This window comes from Lagenorhynchus albirostris, chromosome 4 (assembly GCF_949774975.1).
Source record: "Lagenorhynchus albirostris chromosome 4, mLagAlb1.1, whole genome shotgun sequence".
In the NCBI taxonomy this organism is placed as follows: Eukaryota; Metazoa; Chordata; class Mammalia; order Artiodactyla; family Delphinidae; genus Lagenorhynchus; species Lagenorhynchus albirostris.
The window spans coordinates 9,535,716-9,558,921 of record NC_083098.1 but is presented as its reverse complement, the minus strand read 5'-3'; the positions used below and the strand labels follow the sequence as shown (position 1 = coordinate 9,558,921).

At 38.4% G+C, this 23,206-nt stretch overlaps 1 protein-coding gene across 1 annotated transcript in view; it reads left to right on the top strand.

Annotated features, from left to right (window-relative positions):
- SNCA (synuclein alpha) overlaps nucleotides 1-22,866 on the top strand; it is a 126,901-nt gene extending 104,035 nt beyond the window's left edge. Inside the window, exons 4-5 of the mRNA XM_060147097.1 lie at nucleotides 20,082-20,162; nucleotides 22,320-22,866. Coding sequence (XP_060003080.1) covers nucleotides 20,082-20,162; nucleotides 22,320-22,352 — 114 coding nt within the window. The 3' untranslated portion in view covers nucleotides 22,353-22,866. The remainder of the gene's footprint in view (nucleotides 1-20,081; nucleotides 20,163-22,319) is intronic.
- Nucleotides 22,867-23,206: the final 340 nt, after the last annotated feature.

Below are 23,206 nucleotides of genomic sequence, written 5' to 3'. Positions count from 1 at the left end.
GGTATATCTCTCCATCTATTTGTATCATCTTTAATTTCTTTCATCAGTGTCTTATAGTTTTCTGCATACAGGCCTTTTGTCTCCTTAGGTAGGTTAATTCCTAGATATTTTATTCTTTTTGTTGCAATGGTAAATGGGAGTGTTTTCTTAATTTCACTTTCAGATTTTACATCATCAGTGTATAGGAATGTTAGAGATTTCTGTGCATTAATTTTGTATCCTGCTATTTTATCAAATTCATTGATTAGCTCTAGTAGTTTTCTGGTAGCATCCTTAGGATTCTCTGTGTATAGCATCATGTCATCTGAAAACAGTGACAACTTTCTTCTTTTCTGATTTGGATTCCTTTTATTTCTTTTTCTTCTCTGATTGCTGTGGCTAAAACTTCCAAAACTATGTTGAATAATAGTGGGGAGAGTGCACATCCTTGTCTCGTTCCTGATCTTAGTGGTAATGGTTTCAGTTTTTCACCATTGAGAATGATGTTGGCTGTGGGTTTGTCATATATGGCCTTTATTATGTTGAGGAACGTTCCCTCTATGCCTGCTTTCTGGAGGGGTTTTATCATAAATGGGTGTTGAATTTTGTTGAAAGCTTTTACTGCATCTATTGAGATGATCATATGGTTTATCTCCTTCAATTTGTTAATATGCTGTATCACACTGATTGATTTGTGTATATTGAAGAATCCTTGCATTCCTGGAATAAACCCCACTTGATCATGCTGTATGATCCTTTTAATGTGCTGTTGGATTCTGTTTGCTAGTATTTTGTTGAGGATTTGTGCATCTATGTTCATCAGTGATATTGGCCTGTAGTTTTCTTTCTTCGTGACATCTTTGTCTGGTTTTGGTATCTGAGTGATGGTGGCCTCGTAGAATGAGTTTGGGAGTGTTCCTCCCTCTGCTATATTTTGGAAGAGTTTGAGAAGGATAGGTGTTAGCTCCTCTTTAACTGTTTGATAGAATTCGCCTGTGAAGCCATCTGGTCCTGGGGTTTTTTTTGTTGGAAGATTTTTAATCACTGTTTCAGTTTCAGTGCTTGTGATTGGTCTGTTCATGTTTTCTATTTCTTCCTGGTTCAGTCTCGGCAGGTTTTGCATTTCTAAGAATTTGTCCATTTTTTCCAGGTTGTCCATTTTATTGGCATAGAGTTGTTTCTAGTAATCTCTCATGATCCTTTGTATTTCTGCAGTGTCAGTGGTTACTTCTCCTTTTTCATTTCTAATTCTATTGATTTGAGTCTTGTCCCTTTGTTTCTTGATGAGTCTGGCTAATGGTTTATCAATTTTGTTTATCTTCTCAAAGAACCAGCTTTTAGTTTTATTGAACTTTGCTATCATTTCCTTCATTTTTTTCATTTATTTCTGATCTGATCTTTATGATTTCTTTCCTTCTTCTAACTTTGGGGTTTTTTTGTTCTTTTTTCTCTAATTGCTTTAGGTGTAAGGTTAGGTTGTATATTTGAGACATTTCTTGTTTCTTAAGGTAGGATTGTATTGATATAAACTTCCCTCTTGGAACTGCTTTTACTGCATCCCATAGGTTTTGGGTCATCGTGTTTTCATTGTCTTCTGTTTCTAGGTATTTTTTGATTTCCTCGTTGATTTCTTCAGTGATCTCTTGGTTATTAAGTAATGTGTTGTTTAGACTCCATGTGTTTGTATTTCTTACAGATATTTTCCTGTAATTGATATCTAGTCTCTTACTGTTGTGGTTGGAAAAGATACTTGATACGATTTCAATTTTCTTAAAATTTACCAAGGCTTTATTTGTTACCCAGGGTATGATCTATCCTGGAGAATGTTCCATGAGCACTTGAGAAGAATGTGTATTCTGTTGTTTGTGGATGGAATGTCCTATAAATATCAGTTAAGTCCCTCTTGTTTAATGTATCATTTAAAACTTCTGTTTCCTTATTTATTTTCATTTTGGATGATCTGTCCATTGGTGAAAGTGGGGTGTTAAAGTCCCCTACTATGGTTGTGTTACTGTCGAGTTCCCCTTTTATGGCTGTTACTATTTGCCTGATGTATTGAGGTGCTCCTATGTTGGGTGCATAAATATTTACAATTGTTATATCTTCTTCTTGGATTCATTCCTTGATCATTATGTAGTGTCCTTCTTTGTCTTGTAATAGGCTTTATTTTAAAATCTATTTTGTCTGATATGAGAATTGTTACTCCAGCTTTCTTTTAATTTCCATTTGCATGGAATATCTTTTTCCATCCCCTCACTTTCAGTCTGTATGTGTCCCTAGGTCTGAAGTGGGTCTCTTGTAGACAGTATATATACGGGTCTTGTTTTTGTATCCACTCAGCCAGTCTGTGTCTTTTGGTTGGAGCATTTAATCCATTTACATTTAAGGTAATTATCAATATGTATGTTCGTATTCCCATTTTCTTAATTGTTCTGGGTTTGTTATTGTAGGTCTTTTCCTTCTCTTGTGTTTCCTGCCTAGAGAAGTTCCTTCAGCATTTGTTGTAAAGCTGGTTTGGTGGTGCTGAATTCTCTTAGCCTTGCTTGTCTGCAAAGTTTTAAATTTCTCCATCAAATCTGAATGAGATACTTGCTGGGTAGCGTAATGTTGGTTGTAGGTTTTTCTTCTTCATCACTTTGAATATGTCCTGCCACTCGCTGGTTTGCAGAGTTTCTGCTGAGAGATCAGCGGTTCACCTTATGGGGATTCCCTTGTGTGTTTTTATTGTTTTTCCTTTGCTGCTTTTAATATTTTTTCTTTGTAATTAATTTTTGATAGTTTGATTAATACGTGTCTTGGCATGTTTCTCCTTGGATTTATCCTGTATGGGACTCTCTGTGCTTCCTGAACTTGATTAACTGTTTCCTTTCCCATATTAGGGAAGTTTTCAACTATGATCTCTTCAAATATTTTCTCAGTCCCTTTCCTTTTCTCTTCTTCTTCTGGGACCCCTATAATTCGAATGTTGGTGCATTTAATGTTGTCCAAGAAGTCTGTGAGACTGTCCTGAAATCTTTTCATTCTATTTTTATTGTGCTCTGCAGTAGTTATTTCCACTATTTTATCTTCTGGGTCACTTATCCTTTCTTCTGCCTCAGTTATTCTGCTATTGATCCCATCTAGAGAATTTTTAATTTCATTTATTGTGTTGTTCATCACTGTTTGTTTCCTCTTTAGTTCTTCTAGGTCCTTGTTAAACGTTTCTTGTTATTTTCTCTATTCTATTTCCAAGATTTTGGATCAACCTTACTTCAATTATTCTGAATTCTTTTTCAGGTAGACTGCCTATTTCCTCTTCATTTGTTTGGTCTGGTGGGTTTTTTTTTTTACCTTGCTCCTTCATCTGCTGTGTGTTTTTCTGTCTTCTCATTTTGCTTAACTTACTGTGTTTGGGGTGTCCTGTTCACAGGCTGCAGGTTTGTAGTTCCCATTGTTTTTGGTGTCTGTCCCCAGTGGCTAAGGTTGGTTCAGTGGGTTGTGTAGGCCTCCTGGTGGAGGGGACTGGTGCCTGTGTTCTGGGGAATGAGGCTGGATCTTGTCTTTCTGGTGGGCAGGTCCATGTCTGGTGGTGTGTTTTGGGGTGTCTGCGGCCTTATTATGATTTTAGGCAGCCTCTCTGCTAATGGAGGGCGCTGTGTTCTTGTCTTGCTAGTTGTTTGGCATAGGGTGTCCAGCCCTGTAGGTTGCTGGCTGTTGAGTGAAGTTGATTCTTGGCATTGAGATGGGGATCTCTGGGAGATTTTCGCTGTTTGATATTACGTGGAGCTGCGAGGTCTCTTGTGGACCAGTGTCCTGAAGTTGGCTCTCCCACCTCAGAGGCACAGCACTGACTCCTGGCTGCAGCACCAAGAGCCTTTCATCCACACGGCTCAGAATAAAAGTGAGAAAAAATAGAAAGAGAAGGAGGATAAAATAAAATGAAATAAAATAAAGTTATTAAAATAAAAAATAATTATTAAGAAAACAATTTTTATAGTAAAAAAAAAAAAGATAAAACAAAATGAACGGACAGAACCCTAGGACAAATGGTAAAAGCAAAGCTATTCTGACAAAATCACACAGAGAAGCAACACATACACACACAAAAAGAGAAAAAGGGGAAAAATATATATGTATCTTTCCTCCCAAAGTCCACCTCCTCAATTTGGGATGATGATTCGTTGTCTATTCAGGTATTCCACACATGCAGGGTACATCAAGTTGATTGTGGAGCTTTAATCCGCTGCTCCTGAGGCTGCTGGGAGAGATTTCCCTTTCTCTTTTTTTTTTTTGAGCTCCTGGGGCTCAGCTTTGGATTTGGTCCTGCCTCTGTGTGTAGGTCACGGGAGGGCATCTGTTCTTTGCTCAGACAGGACAGGGTTAAAGGAGCCGCTGATTCGAGGGCTCTGGCTCACTCAGGCCGCAGGGAGGGAGGGATACGGATGCGGGGCGAGCCTGCGGCGGCAGAGGCCGACGTGACGTTGCACGAGCCTGAGGCGTGCCGTGTTTTCTCCTGTAGAAGTTGTCCCTGGATCACGGGACCCTGGCAGTGGCGGGCGGCACAGGCTCCCAGGAGGGGAAGTGTAGATAGTGACCTGTGCTCGCACACAGGCTTCTTGGTGGCGGCAGCAGCAGCCTTAGCATCTCATGCCCGTCTCTGGGGTCCGCGCTGGGATCCAACCAAAGCCCGAGCCTCAGCTCCCAGCCCCGCCCGCCCCAGTGGGTGAGCAGACAAGCCTCTCGGGCTGGTGAGTGCCAGTTACCGATCCTCTTTGTGGGAATCTCTCCGCTTTGTCCTCCGCACCCGTTGCTGTGCTCTCCTCCGCGGCGCCGAAGCTTTCCGCCTCTGCCACCCACCGTCTCTGCCCGTGAAGGGTCTTCCTAGCGTGTGGAAACCTTTCCTCCTTCACAGCTCCCTCCCACTGGTGCAGGGCCCGTCCCTATTCTTTTGTCTCTGTTTTTTCTTTTTTCTTTTGCCCTACCCAGGTACGTGGGGAGTTTCTTGCCTTTTGGGAGGTCTGAGGTCTTCTGCCAGCATTCAGTAGGTGTTCTGTAGGAGTTGTTCCACGTGTAGATGTATTTCTGGTGTATCTGTGGGGAGGAAGGTGATCTCCGCGTCTTACTCTTCCGCCATCTTGGAGCTCCTCCTCTAGTTGGTTTTTAAAATGAAATAATGCATTTGAAACTCTTGGAACAGTACAAATACAGAGTACACACTAAATAAACCTTACCTATTATTGTTATTCCATGTAAGAGTAAGATGGAAAATTAAGCATTTAACAATACTTCATTTGAATGATCTTCTGAGGATATACTCAGCCCATGATATTTCTTGATAGTGTTCTAAGTAAATGTCTGTTTTATCTCAGATTTGTTGAGACAAGGATAGAGGAAAGCTTTTCTAAGTAACCAAAAGAAAGAACCACAACTAATGTGAAAAGAACTTAATGGTAGAAATTATAGGGTAGAGTAACTGCAACACCTATTGAAATTGACTACTGTGGTCTGTGGGGCATTGTTCCCTCTGCATCCCATCTTAGATGCTAAACAAAGATATTCCAACTTGAAGGCTGAGATCCTCTTGAAGAGTTTTCCTTCCAGATCTTGAAAGCCCTTCACACTGGACTGGCATCTGTTCCCAGTAGCATGGAGACTCCTGGAACCTCAGGTTACCACCTGTGCATGACCGTACTGTGTTCCTGCTCTGCCTTTCTTACAGCTTTTCCTAATCTTTGCTCTCTTAGATGAAGAAGGCAGATCTTTACTCATTCTTGAAGCTTCTTTTTCTGTGTTTCACATGCACCAATCTTGAAGCTCTTGCCTTCTCTCTCTGCTTCAGAGCCCTATGGGTCCTATCCACCTTTTCGTGTATGAGCAGTTTGTTTTGCCTGAAGTATTTTCTCCCAGTCAGGTATTAAGACCAGTTTCCCACTTGTTTTTGAAAGCAGACACCGAAGGCTGGTTCACTATGCTCTTCACAGGAATTTCCTCCTTCCCAGGAGCCTTTCAGCTTTCCCTAGGTTCACTAAGATATGAAAGCAGACTCGCTATCTCTCTCTTTGTCAAAACCTGCACTCCCCACTGATTCCTCCCCCAGTTGCTAGTTTTAAAGACTTGCCTCCAAATATCAATGCATTTGCAAAGATGAAAGAACTGGCAACAGAAGAGTAGCTCTTCCTCAGGCTGACCCACTTTCACTTTGATGATATCTTATTCAAGCACTAGCCAAGGGGCTGATCTTCAAGAATTCTATCCATGCAAACTTAATAATCAGCAAATATAAATATATATTTAGACATATATATTATTTTATTAATGGAGGATTAATCTTTGAACATGGAAACTGAAAATACTTTATTCCCAGACTTCCTACTGTGTATTAGTATTTGCAACTAGGTCTGTATCCAAGTAACATGAGAAAAGCTTTCTTTGCTCTGCTGTGAAGTCTTATTAAGTGAGTCAGCTAATTATATGCCACTTTCAAAAATATGGCAGTCACTGAGCTACTTGTTATGCTTACCAAGGGTGAAGATTTAAGCTAGAATACTATTTCTTTGCTATATAATGAAAATTTCTTCTAAAAAATGATTTCACACTGATTCCTGATTTATAGACCAATTAATAGACTAGTTATTTTATAATTTATGGCTGAATGTATTTAAAACTAGATTTAAGGATACTGATAAAGAACATCCAAAAATAATGCTAAAGTAGATTTAATGTATTAGCTTTACTCTCTCCCCCAATCCCAAACCTTTTATTAGAAACAGTCAAACTTGGGCTTCCCTGGTGGCGCAGTGGTTGAGTCCGCCTGCCGATGCAGGGGACGCGGGTTTGTGCCCCAGTCCGGGAGGATCCCACATGCCGCAGAGCGGCTGGGCCCGTGAGCCATGGCCGCTGGGCCTGCGCGTCCGGAGCCTGTGCCCCGCAACGGGAGAGGCCACAGCAGTGAGAGGCCCGCGTACTGCAAAAAAAAAAAAAAAAAAACAGTCAAACTTTTTCTCATTTCATCTGTTCACTTTATCTTCCTCTCTCTCCCTCTTCCTTTCTGAAGGGATTGCCAAGACTAAAGAAAGAGTTAGAAGAGCAAAAGGCAAGAAAATGAGTAATATGCTAACAGATTATCCAAAGTAGAGCATGAATAGCTTCTAAATACGTATTTCTATATAAGACTGGTTTCTCTAAAAGTATCATTTAATTAAAATGAGATTGTATTTTTAAATTACTTTTTAATTTATTATTTTCTTAATTGAAGCATAGTTAATTTACTATGTTGTGTTAATCTCTGCTGTACAGCAAAGTGACTCAGTTATATACATATATACATTCTATTTTATATTCTTTACCATTATGGTTTATCCCAGGATATTGAATATAATTCCCTGTGCTATACAATAGGACCTTGTTGTTTATCCATTCTATATGAAATACTTTGCATCTACTAACCCCAATCTCCCAGTCCATCCCTCCCCCACCCTGCCTTGGCACTTACAAGTCTGTTCTCTATGTCTGTGAATCTGTTTCTGTTTTGTAGATAGGTTCATTTGTGCCATATTTTAGATTCCACATATCAGTGATATCATGTGGTATTTGTCTTTCTTTTTCTGACTTACGTCACTTAGTATGATAATCTCTAGTTGCATCCACGTTGCTGCAAATGGCATTATTTCATTCTTTTTTTATGGCTGAGCAGTATTCCATTGTATATAAGTACCGCATCTTCTTTATCCATTCATCTGTCGATGGACATTTTGGTTGGTTTCATGTCCTGGCTATTGTAAATAGTGCTGCTATGAACATAGATAGGGGTGCATGTATCTTTTTCAATTATAGTTTTGTCTGGATATATACCCAGGAGTGGGATTGCTGGATCATATGGTCATTCTATTTTTAGTTTTCTGAGGAACCTCCATACTGTTTTCCATAGTGGCTGTACCAATTTACATTCCCAGCAACAGTGTAGGAGGGTTCCCTTTTCTGCACACCCTCTCCAGCATTTATTATTTGTATGCTTTTTGATGATGGCCATTCTGACTAGTGTGAGGTGATACCTCACTGTAGTTTTGATTTGCATTTCTCTAATAACTGGCTCTGTTGAGCATCTTTTCATGTGCCTATTGGCCATATGTATGTCTTCTTTGGAGAAATGTCTATTTAGGCCTTCTGCCCATTTTTCGATTGGGTTGTTTGGTTTTTGTTTTATATTGAGCTGCATGAGCTGTTTGTATATTTTGGATATTAATCCCTTGTCAGTCGCTTCATTTGCAAATATTTTCTCCCATTCTGTGGTTGATCTTTTCGTTTTGTTTATGCTGTGCAAAAGCTTTTAAGTTTAATTAGGTCCCATTTGTTTGTTTTTATTTTCATTACTGTAGGAGGTGGATTCAGAAAGATATTGCTGTGATTTATGTCAAAGAGTGTTCTGCGTATGTTTTCCTCTATGAGTTTTATACTATCCGGTCTTATATTTCAGTCTTTAGTCCATTTTGAGTTTATTTTTGTATATGGTGTTAGAGAATGTTCTAATTTCATTCTTTTACATATTGCTGTTCAGTTTTCCCAGCACCACTTATTGAAGAGACTGTCTTTTCTCCATTGTATATTCTTGCCTCCCTTTGTTGTAGATTAGTTGACCATAGGTGCATGGGTTGATTTCTGGGCTTTCTATCCTGTTCCATTGATGTATATTTCTGTTTTCATGCCAGCACCATATGGTAGTGATTTCCACCAATCTCTTCCAGCTCACTTGTTTGTTCTTCTGCCTCATTTATTCTGCTATTGATATCTTCTAGTGTATTTTTCATTTCATTTCAGTTATCATATTGTTCATCTCTGTTTGTTCTTTAAATCTTCTAGCTCTTTGTCAACACATTTCTGACCGGAGATGTGTTACAGCCACAGGCATTAGTTTCTGTAAAAATCCCCCAGTCAATAATGTGTTAAACATTTCCTGTATTTTCTTGGTCTGTGACTCCATTCTTTTTCCAAGATCTTGGATCATCTTCACTATTACTACTCTGAATTCTTTTTCAGGTAGATTGCCTATCTCCACTTCACTTAGTTTTAACTTGTTCCTTTGTCTGGAGCATATTTCTCTACCATCTCATTTTGTCTGACTTTCTGTGTTTGTGGTCTCCATTCTCTAGGCTGCAGGATCATAGTTCCTCTTGCTTCTGGTGCCTGCTCACTGGTGGGTGGAATTGGGTCTTGCCCCTCAGGTGGGCAGGGCTGGGTCAAGTGGTGTGTTGGAAGTGGCTGTGGCGCAGGATGACTTTAGGCAGCCTGTGTGCTGATGGGTGGGGCTGTGTTCCCACCCTATTAGTTGTTTGGCCTGAGGTGTCCCAGCAGTGGAGCCTGCAGACTGTTGAGTGGGGCTGGGTCTCGGTGCCAAAATGGTGACCTCCAGGAGAGATCACGCCAATGATCATTCTCTGGGGCCTCCACCACCAGTGTCCCTGCACCCACAGTGAGCCACAGTTGACCCCCATCTCCCCAGGAGAGTATCCAGGACTCGTAGGTAGGCCTGGCCCAGGCTCCTGTGGAGTCACTGCTTTGCCCTGGGTCCCAGTGCACGTGAAACCTTGTGTGCACCCTCCAAGAGTGGAGTCTCTGTTTCCCCCAGTTCTGTGGAGCTCCTGCACTCAAGCCATTCTGGCCTTCAGAGCAAAATGCTCTGGGGGCTCCTCCTCCCGATTCCAGACCCTCAGAATGGGGAGCCTGACATGGGGCTGAGAACCTTCACTCCAGTGGGAGAACCTCTGTGATATAGTTATTTTCCAGTTTGTGGGTCACCCAACTGGCAGGTATGAGATTTGATTATATCACGAAAGTGCTCCTCCTACCATCTTGTTGTGGCTTCTTCTTCATCTTTCGATGTAGACTATCTTTTTTGGTAGTTTCCAGTCTTTTTTGTTGATGGTTGGTTGTTGAGCAGTTAGTTGTGATTTTGCTCTTTTTGTGAGAGGGGGTGAGCTCAAGTTCTTCTAGTCCACATCTTGTCTCCTCCCCTCCCTGTCTAAATTGTTTTAGGCAGTTAAGGGCAGGGGCAGAAAGCTCTTCTGAGTCTGCTGGACCTTAATTGCTTTCAGCTTAAAATAATCTACCTGCCAAAGTAGCACATTTTGGGGTGGCACATTCTGCTCCTCGTCAGTCCCACCTTTAAAACTTCTCCAAGAAGATTCACAGTCCAGAAGCTGAGCTGGTAGATTGCTCCTCTCACTGAACCAGTGTCTTGAGTCCTGAGAATAGGTCAATTCCGTTAAAGAGTTGTCTCATTTCAGAAGGCAGTGATGCAGTTGGGCTCCCACAGTTAGGCCTATATTGTGCAAGCAATTAGATATTCAATAAAAAAGCATTTCGGTGGAAACAAAAGAAAAACAAAGGTTAATGTTTGGAGCAGACTGTAAACCCAGTTTGAGTCCTAAGGGCATTTCTAGCTGTCAGGGCCAAAACATCTTTTGCAGTTTGAATATTTCTGATGGCATTGGGTGTTCAGGTAAACTTTCTGAGGCGCCCACACAGCAACAGGCATAAAGACTATCTACACATGAGCTGCTGTGATGATTTCTGGGAAGTTTATATCAAGTTGTTCACATTTAGTTTGCAGAGATTCAGGAAGAGAGCAGTTTTTGTTCATAGTGATTCCAAGTCAAGAAGTGGGTAAAAGTTGGAACTATTAGCTTGGTGAGTTTTAGCCAAATATTGAAGGAAAGTAGAAGAATTCAGGATCCAGTCCAGTTTACAGGTAGAAAACAAAACCTCAAAGACAATTAACAGCACTAGAATATGATATCCACAAAGGTGTATTACTGAGACATGATGTTTCTCTCTACAGTTAGCTTCATTTCTACCAAAGATAACCATGGTAAGACTAATGTCTCTGCAAATTAAGTCTAGTTTCAACAAACTTGGCCTTATTATTTACGTAAGTGCAACAAGAATAGTGGCTGACCATATAGGCTCTTTTAAATCTGCTTTGTTGGAACCTTTGATAAGGAATCTCAGATTTAACTTTTAAATGCCTCTGGAGGCTAGGCAGCCAAGCCAGGGACTTACCATCAGACTTTGCCTGCAGTACCGATATATTCGGGGTAATTCTTCTCCTCTGGAGGTCCCCAAGATATCTTGAGGTTCCTGCACCTGCCAGGAAGTGACTTTCCTTACTCATCTGATAAGGCTTCCAGGAACCCGGTAAGGAAAGTACGAGGCTGGTTTTTCAAGGGGCATCATTGGCTCCATAAAGTCAACCTTAGTTCCTTAAACCTGTCTGGTCATATCTGACGCTGTGCACATTCTCAAATATGACATTCCAGTCAAAGCCTTGGTGTATAAGCAATGTTTCCAATTGTGTCATGTTATGAGGACAGATTCCTATTGAACTTATGCAAATACTTGTAATGCCATGAAAATAAGAGTACTCACTAGGAGTCTCCAAATTCTGAAGGGATCAGATAGTGAGAAAGAGTAATTGTTGTATCTTTGTTCACAGAGGTATATTTACCAACTTGCTAATAGCTTAAGAGAGAAAGAAAAAGGTTTCCTTAAATCTAGAAAAACAAAACCAAGGAACCAAGAATATTTCAAACAAAAAGTCATAAAAGTTGTTCTCATCCTCATCAGTCATTCACTCCCCTGTAATTAATTCTTACTGATATTGATCTTCTGTTAGCAGTTTTATGAAGCCGTCAGTTTCTCCATTAGATTAATGCAAGTTCTTACCCAGTTTAGTGGTATGATCAGAAAGTTATCAAAAACCTGTACTTGTTAGATTCCTTTCCAGGAGTTTCTTGAAGGTGAAGCACTTTTGCAAGAAACCTTTTCCAGAGCATCAGAGTAAAAGAGTAACTGTCTGTAAATGACAAAAGAAAAGTTACAGTTAAAGATTTGATGAGAGTTCATTATAATGCAGTTAATAAGGAAATTTGATTATTTTTGTGACATACATCATCTTTTTTTTTTTTTTTTTTTTGTGGTATGCGGGCCTCTCACTGTTGTGGCCTCTCCCATTGCGGAGCACAGGCTTCGGACGCACAGGCTCAGCGGCCATGGCTCACGGGCCCAGCCGCTCCGCGGCATGTGGGATCTTCCCAGACAGGGGCACGAACCCATGTCCCCTGCATCAGCAGGCGGACTCTCAACCACTGCACCACCAGGGAAGCCCGACATACAACATTTTAAAATAATAACTGGAATTGTGACTGAAAACAATACATATCATTTTTAGGAATTTTATACAATTTCTGGAATACATATTAATGACATACATCCATAGAAATACAACATAAAGAAGGGTTAGTACTTCTTGCCTGACAATACTTGCCATGGAATTAAACATCAAATAAACTTAACTAGTTTAACATCTCTCTTTTTTTTTTTAAATATAAGGTGAGAGAACCAATCTTTTGAGATGTTCCAGGGACCCTCTTGAAAATCCCAATTATTTCAAGGACAAAAAGATTTCATTTAGAATTTGATTTGGGGGATTCAAATAGGATCATAGGTCATTGTGGTACAATATTTAGTCAATCCATTTAACCAAAGTGACAACAAAATACTTTGCAGGCAGATATAGAAAGTTATATAATTGTTAAAAAAAATGAGTTCTTCTAATAGAGAAGACTGTTTTCTTAAGTAATCAAAGACTTGATAAAGAGAACATGAAGCACAATAAATTATTTTGATAAAATACAGAATCTTTAACCTCTCATAATCTTATGAAGAGCAGACTAGTCTAAGAAAATCTTGTTCTTGCAGATGAAAGAAAATCAAGTTTTAGTTTTTCACAAATATAAGTAAACTATTGTTATTAAAGCTTATTTTTTAAAATATTTATAATAAATGCATTCAATTTTAGCCAGTTTGACTACACAAGGCAAAATTCTCTTTTCCTATCCCTCCCTCCCTCTCTCCCCAACTTTGTATATCCACTTAGTTTGTCTTTTATTTTCTGCTTTCTCATTCTGAAATAATTATTTTAGGACAAAATTAGTCTTTTTCTCTTAGTAAAAACATATCTCCATACCTCATACCTTTTCTTAGCCAAAAACACATCTTATTCCCTTGCATACAGAGTTTTTTTTCTTTCTAGTAGTTTCAATTATGTATATTAATTAGAATTCTTAACTCTTGGAAACTTTAATATCCAGTGAAAACTAAGTAAGCAATTGTGAACTGTCACACTATCATTCCACAGACTGGCAAATTTAAGAGTACATTTCATCATTTCTAGAAGTATATGCTTTCTTATAGTACAATTTTTTTTTAATGTGACACAAGACATTTTACTGACAGATCTAAATATCTTTAGTTTCTCTGTAATAAGAAGCCAAAAGTGGATAAACCTATGTTCTGTATTTTATCTTATTTGGAAATGACCTCAATGAATTTCCATCCTTTAACTTAACATAGCAAAACTCTAAATTACCAAAGAGATTTAGAAAACTATTTAAGTAGACATATCATAAACCATAATTATTTTTGAAAAGTTCACTTAAAATTTTTATCTCCCCTAAAATTATTTCATTCACTTGTTCTTAACAGCCATATTTAGATTACTCATAAAATGTCATGAGACATTAAAGCAGCTAGCCATCATCTTAGGTTATTTTTCTTTCTGACAAATTCTGTAACAGAGACACATGAGCTTATTTGACTTTTAGGAAACCTAGGTCGAATAAATTATATTTAATGCTGAAAACTCTAAAGACACGCCGATTTTAATTAAACCAACAAACTTAAACTAGCTTTTATTTACCAAAGATTGTCCCAGACCACATGAACTTGAAAAGCATTTCGGTTAGTGTCTATTATACTTCAGAGTGTTTAAAAATATTTAAATTGATAAGTGCCTGTTTTTCTTTAAGCCAGTTAAACAAAGTCAGTTAACTTTTTTTTTTTTTTTTTTTGGGCAAACTAATTTTGGCAATAGTATCCAGAGGTAGAAATATATCACATATACATAACATACATCCATAGACATATATAAACACACAGATACCAACAGGGACCCTAAATTTTAGCCAAGAATCAGGTACAACAATACAACTCATTAGCTCGTAAATAACAGTTGAATCCAAATTGTGTCTCTGGAAGATGGAACAAGTGAAGGTTACCACTCAAATGGCTAAAGCATTTTACTAATTTTTGTGGCAAGGACTTTCATTTGTCCGAAATAAGTAATCTTATGGAAGCTGTGGATTAAATTTTCCGCAAGGGAAATTTTATAGCAGTTTGTGTTTTATTTTAAAAAGCCTTTCCCCCCACCCCCCCTTTTGTTTACTTCAGTCTCAGAGGATGGTGGGCTGTGTTATTAGTTATATCCTTGGGGTGTTTACATTTCAAAGACATGGAAGATTTACATCTTGAAGGGACAAAGAAAGAATGTGAATTGTCTCCAAGGAGTTTTGAAATATGTTTCTCTATAATTATCAGAAGTCTAGGGTAATTACTATTTTCCTTCTTTTTAGAACACTTCTGTTCCAATGTCCTGAGTTTTTACAATGTGTGCAAGCATTTTGAGATGAATTGGGGAGGTTTGGGGGATGGTAAAGATAGGTGTGTTTTGAATTGTTTCTAGAGCTGCATTTCTGGTTTTGCAAAGGTTTGCAAGATAAGGACAGTTGATTTTAATTCCTCAAAGATTGGGTTGCAGCCTGAACACTGTCAAGGGGCTGGCCCACCCATCCAACTACATTATCTTTAATTTGCTTCCTTATATCAGGGAGATTTCCAAAGAAGACGGAGCTTCAGGGTTTAACACAGTATGCCTTTTAAAAGTCTGGAAAAAGTCTTTAACGAAGGCCTTCAAATGTTTTCCTTTTCCTGAATGTACAATTCAGTCTTGGACCAGTTCACGTCAGGAGGAAAAAACTTCTACTGCTGCTTCTGTTGGCCCCTGAATATTGGCCTCAAACTGATCCATTTCCTGATTATTTACAGGAGGGCCTGGGTCCTCTGCTTCTTCTGTGAGAGTTCCCCTCCACCCCGCCACCGCCAGGAGCTGTCTGTTTTGTCTGTTAACTACAACATAATTTTATTATATATAATCCAAAATAATTTTTATGGAGGGGAAAAACACACCTGGCAGCTGTAAGTGGGACTGTGAATGTACATTAATCTTTTTAACTCCTCCCTAAATTTGGTAGGAACTGAAAGTAGAGGTAAAAGGGTTTTGTAATTTAACAGAACTACCGCCATCCATAGACGTGAATTCTTGCATTGGGGGTCCAGAAAACATTTGCGAGGGACATTGCATAGGAAAGCCTGAAGCCGGCAGAACCCGATTACAGGGTCTTGTAATCAGAAAAGTAGATGGAAAAGTACAAGGAGTTGTAAGGGGCAGCGAAGCCAGCCCTACCACCCATCCCAAGTGCTTCTGCTAAATTCACCTCCTGGCTTTCATGATTTACACAAGGAATCTTTATACCCTGGGCCTGGGGATCTGGACAGAGTGCTTTCTGCAGATCTTAACAGGAAAGGGAAGTTAAAACAGGCAGATGGGGCTGAACAAGACAAAAAGAATCCTTCATCTCTGTTGTTGTTGTTGTCTTTAATATAGGGGAACCACAGCAAAGCTTGTCTAAAGAGATGCCAGTCTCATGAGAATCGTGAACTCACCAGTCTGTAAGCCTAGCTCAAACAACAAGCTTATAGGACCTATGCCTGTATTCAACCCTGTGATTTTCCTCCTTATGACAAACAACACAAAAGACAAAAGAAAACAATGACCTAGGAGGAAAGGAATCAATAGAAAGCAAGAATACTCATAACAAATCTTTACCAGAGTCACTATACCAAAGGAACTGACTCACACAAATAGTGTCTTCTGCTAATCTGAATCTAGAAAAAGGAAAAGGATTCTCCCCACTCTTGCTTCCACCAGACCCTGCAGGCAGAGATCCAGGAGACTGATGTGGTAAGAATTCGTACCTTCTACCAGAGCTTCCAGGATCTCTCAGCTGCAGCAACCCCAGAACAAGCAATGTCCAGCCAAAGGAGAGCCCCACATTCGGCACCAAACTATTGGGGAGGACAGATGTTCCCTTCATTCCTTATACGCTCTTTGGTTGGTCTCGTAACTAAATTGACATAAGACAGATTAACAGGAGAAAAACAAATTAATTTCATATGTTTGAGAGCCCCACAAAGATACGGAACTCAAAGGCAGTCGGGCAATTGAGGTTTATATGCTACCCTGAGCTGAAGAATGGGATAGGGGCCCAAGCTTGAGAGGGGAGGAGGGCAACTCACAGGAAGGTGAGATGAGCAGGTCTTTGGTAATCAGATGTTTTCCCTGCCATATAGATGACGCTTTCAGGTAAACAAAAAGTTCTCTCTGGTGAAAGCTCTCTTTCTGGTACAGGCCTCTAATCTACGTTCTTTTAGGCAGTTATGGAGGATGTAAAAAGCTCTTCCTGAGTCTGCTGGGCCTCGACTGCCTTCAGTTCAAATTAATCTACCTGCCACATTTTCTCCCCTTCAAATGCAACCAATCACCACCACATAGACTCCTGTTTCTTCTACAGCCTATTCATTTCTCCCAACCCAAACCTGGATAATTTCCAAGCAATGCCTAGATATCTTATTTGATCTAAAAACATTTGATTATTATTTTTTAGTTTATGGACTTTCTTTAAGTAAAACCCAAATGTAATATCACATTTTAAAAGTAAACAGGAACTCTTTAATTAAATATCCAGTCAGTGTTTAAATTCCCCCATCTCATATTTGTTTCTCTTTTCTCAAAACAGGATTCCAAATAAGAGTGAAATAAGGTTCTTAAGTTGTAATTTTCGAATGCTCTCTGAAGTCCACTTTAATCTATATGTTTCCCCAAACTTTTGTTTTTCTTGCAGTTTACTTGTTGAAGTAGTTATTTGTCCTGTATCATTTCCCACAGTCCAAAATTTGCTGATTGCATCCAATGACGTGCTAAGGTACAGTCTGTACAGGAAAGGCAAGATACATGTTTGATGGTTTTCCTGTGATTGCATTTTTTTCCTGGTCGATTCTGGTTCTAATTTCTTGCTTCCATTATATATATAATCCATCTCCTTACCTATGCTGTGCTTTCCTCGTACTGCAGCATCCTATTCTGACCACTGGGTAGCACCTTAGTGAATATTTAGGGCCAACAGGCTATGTGTGAAGGATATGGTAGGATGGTGAAATTACATTGCAGCACAAGACTGGATAGAAAAATAGGAAATTGAATATCATACTCCCCTGTTCTTAAAGGATTTTGAGTAATTTTCTTTTATTCTGCAACTTCATCCCCACCATTTCCTTAATCCTCACTAGTTTCTCTAGCCATGCCCTTGGGGTGGTTTCTTTCTACACACTAGAGAATTCATCAATGTTTTGATAAACAAAGGCAGTTCTCACTTGTGCTTTAACTAATACTTTTTGTTTGTTTCCTTCTGGGTAAACTTTCATAGCATGAAAGGTATAATGGCCCCACAGAGCATACAGTGCTTCTGAATAAACTTCTTTGATGGGTTTCAGCAACCAAATTATAAGATAATTTTGTTTAGCAGGAATAGACTCTTAACTGGGTCTTAAAGGAACAGGCAAGGCACAGTCAGGGACGTGAGAGAATGTCCTATTTCTCAGTGTCTGAAATCTATAGCTAGTTAAAGAAAACATTTTGAATGCCAGAATTCTTCTGGAGAAGCAGCTCAGGACAGTGGTTGAGGGCACAGAGTCTGGGGTCACCTCTGCTAGTTTGAGCAAATGACTAAACCTCTGAAGCCAAATTTCCTTGGCAAGATGTGGCTAAGCACAGCCTGCCTCATGGGAGGTCTATGAGCTATTTCCACTTCATAGGATACAGTTAAAACCTTAATGATAGTTTATGAATATTCATGTATTTGTATCTTAATGAAATCAGTAATCTCATTCACCAGAGAACAACACATAAAGTCTAGCAAACTTGTGAAAGCAACACATATTTATTCCTTTAGTGAGTAAAGATGCCTGAAAGTATAGGCGTCTTCCTGTGACATGTTGACACGTATTGACCATCCTGGTATTTATATTTCACTTGATTCCTCTTTTTCCCATTTATTTATGTGTCTTTACTTTTGCAGCTGACTTTCTGTCTCATCACTTATTTGACTTCTTTTTAAATACTATATTAGCATTTCCTCTGTGGCTTCTCAAATCCTTACCCACAAGTGATACATATTTTACTTTATAAACTGTAGATACTTGGAGTATGGTTTTAAAGATTAGGTAAATACATGCTCAGAAATACGTATACTTTTAAAAATAGCAGTTATTATGTACTTGCAACCTAAGTAAGTCATTATTTAAAATTAATGGGGATGGATTTTACTTGATCCCCATACATGATCAATCTAGCCAAAGGATTCACCAGCAACATTGACCGTTACTTGGATGACCTTTGAAGAATGCAACAGACACACCCAAATACACATACACACACATATCCAATAACATTCACCAGTCTTAGCACCTCATTTGTGACAGAAAGCAAGTCAGTTCTGCCTATTTACTTGTCCAGTCTATATCAAAATCTTTTAACAAATTAGGTTAGAAAAATAAATCCCTAAAAGCTTAAAATGCAAAGAAACAGGAAATTTACCTTATTTTCCTCATACCTGACTATCACTAAAAGTTATCTAAATACTAATGAGAGGACTAATGATGTCATTGGCTCCTCCCAATTTAAAAAAGTTACTGCTGCCCCATTTTATCACTAAGGCTATTTGATGCTTAGAGAAAGCTTAAGAAACTTGTTCAACATCACAAAAGATCTAGAATCTGTAGAAGCTAGGATCTGAACTCAAGTCTTGTGATATTACAGCCCTGGTGTCTAACCACCAATCAGCAGAACCTATGTTCTTGACATGAACCAAGAGGTGAAACACTGAAAACAGTACCTTTACTCCATGTTTAGAAGTCAGGTATTTGGGGGATGGTTTATATCTTATTTAATGTATAATTAACTTGGACTTTTAAAATTTATGAAACAGGAGTTAGGCAGAGGTGGATGACCTATAAGCTTCTCTGCCCAGCTAATGTAAGAATGAGCTTCAGTTTGACGTTTTCTCACCGTCATCCATTTCCTTATCCCTTTCCCTACCTGTATTTTCAAGATGAAGACATGGGGAGATGTTATTTACATCAGGCATAGTTTTAAACAGAAGCCACATTGACTGAGGGACTATTTGATATCTTTGAGCAAGTTCATATAGACTCACAGTGCCTCCCTGCTCTTTTAATTTTCAGTCACCTCTTTCTACAATTCCTTTTCTGGAATAAATGCAAAGCAACAAAAGGTATTTAATGAAGAACACTAATAAAACCATGACCACAACAGGTTGAATTTGTGGTATCCTAAGGAGAGATAATTGGAAAACTGACCAAATAGTTGCGTTTTCTTCTGCCAAATATGTATGGTTTCAGTCTTGAAATTTGTTTTTTAAATCTGTTTCTTCGCCGTTATTAGAAATAAAGTATAAAATATGTATGCTTTTACATTATAAATGGTTATATAAGTTAAAAACTTACAAAAAGGTAAAAATAACATGCATAGCTACCCAACAAAAAGTACTTTTCATATTTTGTTGTGCCTTCCTCCAATCTGTTTCACCTTTGTATCTGAATTCTACCTAGGCTGTATCCATAATATATACAACAACATTTATATACTGCTAAACATTGTATCCTAAAGAGGTTCTTATTTTTTATATAATTTTTATGTCATAGTAATAATAGATGTTTTAATAATCTATTGAATTGTTGAATGATAATTTTCCTAATTCTTCACCACCCATTGAGCATTTAGGTTAACAATTTTTACTGCTGTCACTGATCCTGTGAGAAACACCTTTGTTCTCTAGCTTGGGACTGTTTCCCGAATGGTGCATTACTTGGCCAAAAAATTGTACATTTTTAGCGTTAATAACACCTGTTGCCTCAATGTTTTACCAGAGGCACTGTATAGTTTAGAATGCTAGCAGTGACACTAAGGAGTGCCATTTTTATTACATCCCTTCCATACTGTATATAAGATTTTTTTTCAAAATATGGTTGTGATTTTTAGAAGTGAATAATGGTACCTCCTCAAAGTCTTTGAATGCTTTTCATTTAAATATTAGAGTGAAGGAGCCTCCCAGGAAGGAATTCTGGAAGATACACCTGTGGATCCTGACAATGAGGCTTATGAAATGCCTTCTGAGGTAAGAGTTTATACACGTGAAACTCCAAAAATAAAGTTTAAGAGTTCAAGTTGGGTCCAATAATCAGTAACCCAAATCTGTCACTGTCAGATTTCCCTGATGTTTGTCCTTAAAGAGAATGACTTACTCTCTAGATGCACAAGTTAGCCAAATCCAGGACATGTATTGTGTGGACAGCTTTCAAGCTGTGAATGGTTTTTACGTTTGTAAAGAGTTAAAAAAAAGAAAGGCAACAGCACTGGTAGAGACAGTATGTGGCCCACACAACCTAAAATATTTACAGCCTGGCCTTTTACAGAAAGAGATTGCTGGCCCCTACATTGAAGAATTATTTTACTAGACACTTTATACCTTCTAAAACAAATGCCAAAATGGAAAGTTAGAGAAATCAACTAAATGCCAAAGGTAGTAATTATTATTTGCCATCCATTTCTAGTGAGATGTTTGCATAGTAAAAGTTACTCCAAAAAATTAGAGAGTAGAAATATGATAAATGCATAGTTTGCAATGGATCAGTCTAACATTTTAAACAGCATACTTTAATTTGAAAGTAAGTTTCTTTAATAGAAAAGGTATCACAAGAGAAATTAGAAAATACTTTTAGATGAATGAAACTGACTCAGGAAGAAATAGAAAATCTGAATACATGTCTAATTAAAAAAGAATGAATTATTAAAAAACCCAGCCAAGGAGAGAATTCCAGGACCAGATGGCTTCACTGGTGAATTTTACCAAACATTTAAAAAAGAAAAAATACCACTAATTACAATTAATGCCAATTAACTCATCATCCAAAAAAATAGAAGAGGGAGCACGCCCTAACCAATTCTGTGGGAACAATATTACCCTGATATCGAAACCAGACACCACCACTAAAAATTGAGTTAAAGTGTGTTGTAGTTAGGTTATTCTTCTTCTTCATGGCATTATTACAAGGCATATTGATAATCATTCCATTTGCAGAAATTGAGCTTAAATTATCTGCCTAATTAATTTTACCAATATTTGGGGGTCTTTTTATACATGGCACAATGTAAACACTACAGAAATACAGGAAGAGTAACTGCTAGTACCCGGATGCAAGGAGTTTACACTCTAGTAGGTTTGAAAAACAAATACAAGTGCATCCCTTCATTTATTCATCGTGATACCCCTAACAAACATTATTGACTGCCTTTTATGCACCAGGCATCACAGGGGCAAAAATATACACGATGCACAGAAAAGGTTAACATTTTACAAGATTTCTTTAGATCAGTCGGGAGAAGTTTTATAGCAGAGGTGGTAGTGATCTGCGTGGGAAGGGGTGGGAGATATGATAGGCCAAAATGAAGGGAGGACATTCTAACACAAGGAAAACTCCAAGGCATACATGTCTGAGAGTGCATGTGGATATGTCTGAGGCACAGTGAGTAATTAAATGTGGTTCAAGCTTTGAGAAGAGTGACAGATGAAGGATGCAGAGATGGGTCACAGACAAATTGTAAAGTACTGTAGAAGCCTGGCCATTTAAGTTTGTACTTCATTCAGAAAGCAGCTTGAGTTATTGGAAATATGTTTTTAAGCAGGATCCTGCTATTATTAGAGTTGTTTTTTAGGAGGACTAATCTGGCCCCCTTTGGTTAAGACCATCAATATTTTTATTGTCTATGTTATCCAAGTTCTAGGGAGAGAGAAGGAGCTTTGACATAGTAATAATTGAAGCCACAGATGAAGATGATCTTCCCAACTGGGAAAGTAAAAGGAGAGAAAATGTGACTTGCCTTTAAATGTTGTAGAACCAAATCAGGTGATTTCTTAGAAAGAAACTAACACTTTAGTTGAAGAAAATGAGAGCCAGATAAGATAGACCGGCTACTGTGTCCTACAGGACGAGGTCATATGATTATTAAATGGCGCATGTGGAAGTAGAATTCAGACACCCTAACGCTGATCACAAGAATAATAATTCACTTTTATATTTGACTGACAGGAAGACAAAACTATTAAAAAGAAGAAAATTATACTGGATGTAGCAGAATAGTTCCAGAACTGTTAAGACTATAACCTTTATTCGAAGTGGCAAGCCATGTCCCATCTCATTGTTGCCCTAAAGCCCTGATCACTGGTCACGTATACTAAAACTTCGTGTTGTCTTTCCGATTTTCCTATTATTAGGAAGGGTATCAGGATTACGAACCTGAAGCCTAAGAAATATCTTTGCTCCCAGTTTCCTGAGATCTGCTGACAGATGTACCACCCTGTACCAGTGCTCAGTTCCAACGTGCCCAGTCATGACATTTTCTCAGAGTTTTCAGTGTGTCTTGAAGTCTTCCATCAGCAGTGATTGGCGCATCTGTACCTGCCCCAACTCAGCATCTCGGTGCTTCCCTCCCACCTAATATATGATAGCAGGGTCTCTGTGTGCTGTGGATACTGTGGCTTCAACTCTAAAGTGTTAAATTAAATTAAACACACCCAAGTGACTGCCACTTATTTCTAAATCGCCACTAAGTTTTTGTTGCTGATGTTGAAAAATTGTGAGTGATTTACTATAATATATTATAAGATTTTCAGGTGTCTTTTAATGATTCTAAATATATTGATGTATTGTGAAATTTAATACATATAATACTTAAATACATGAGCATGAAACTATGCACCTATAAATATTAACTATAAAATGTTAGTTTTGTGATGTGTTTTATCTTGTGTTTGTATATAAATGGTGAAAATTAAAATAAAATGTTCTCATTACAAAAATCTTATTTTTAGCCCATCTCACTTGAGTAATAAAACCATGCTTATAAACAACAAACATGCAATGAGAGCTGACACGATTAACTTGAAGTTCTTGATGGCCATTTGAAGGAGGATAGATTTTAGAGCAGTTTAAGAGGATGAGATGAAACATTAACCTTTTACTGTGGGAATTCCCTGAAGCAGCACTGCCCAAAATGTGTTCTGATGTGCACTAGTACCTTAAGAGACCCTACTAAAAAAGTGGGTTCCCCTCCTACACTGTTGGTGGAAATGTAAGTAAGTTGGTGCAGCCACTATGGAAA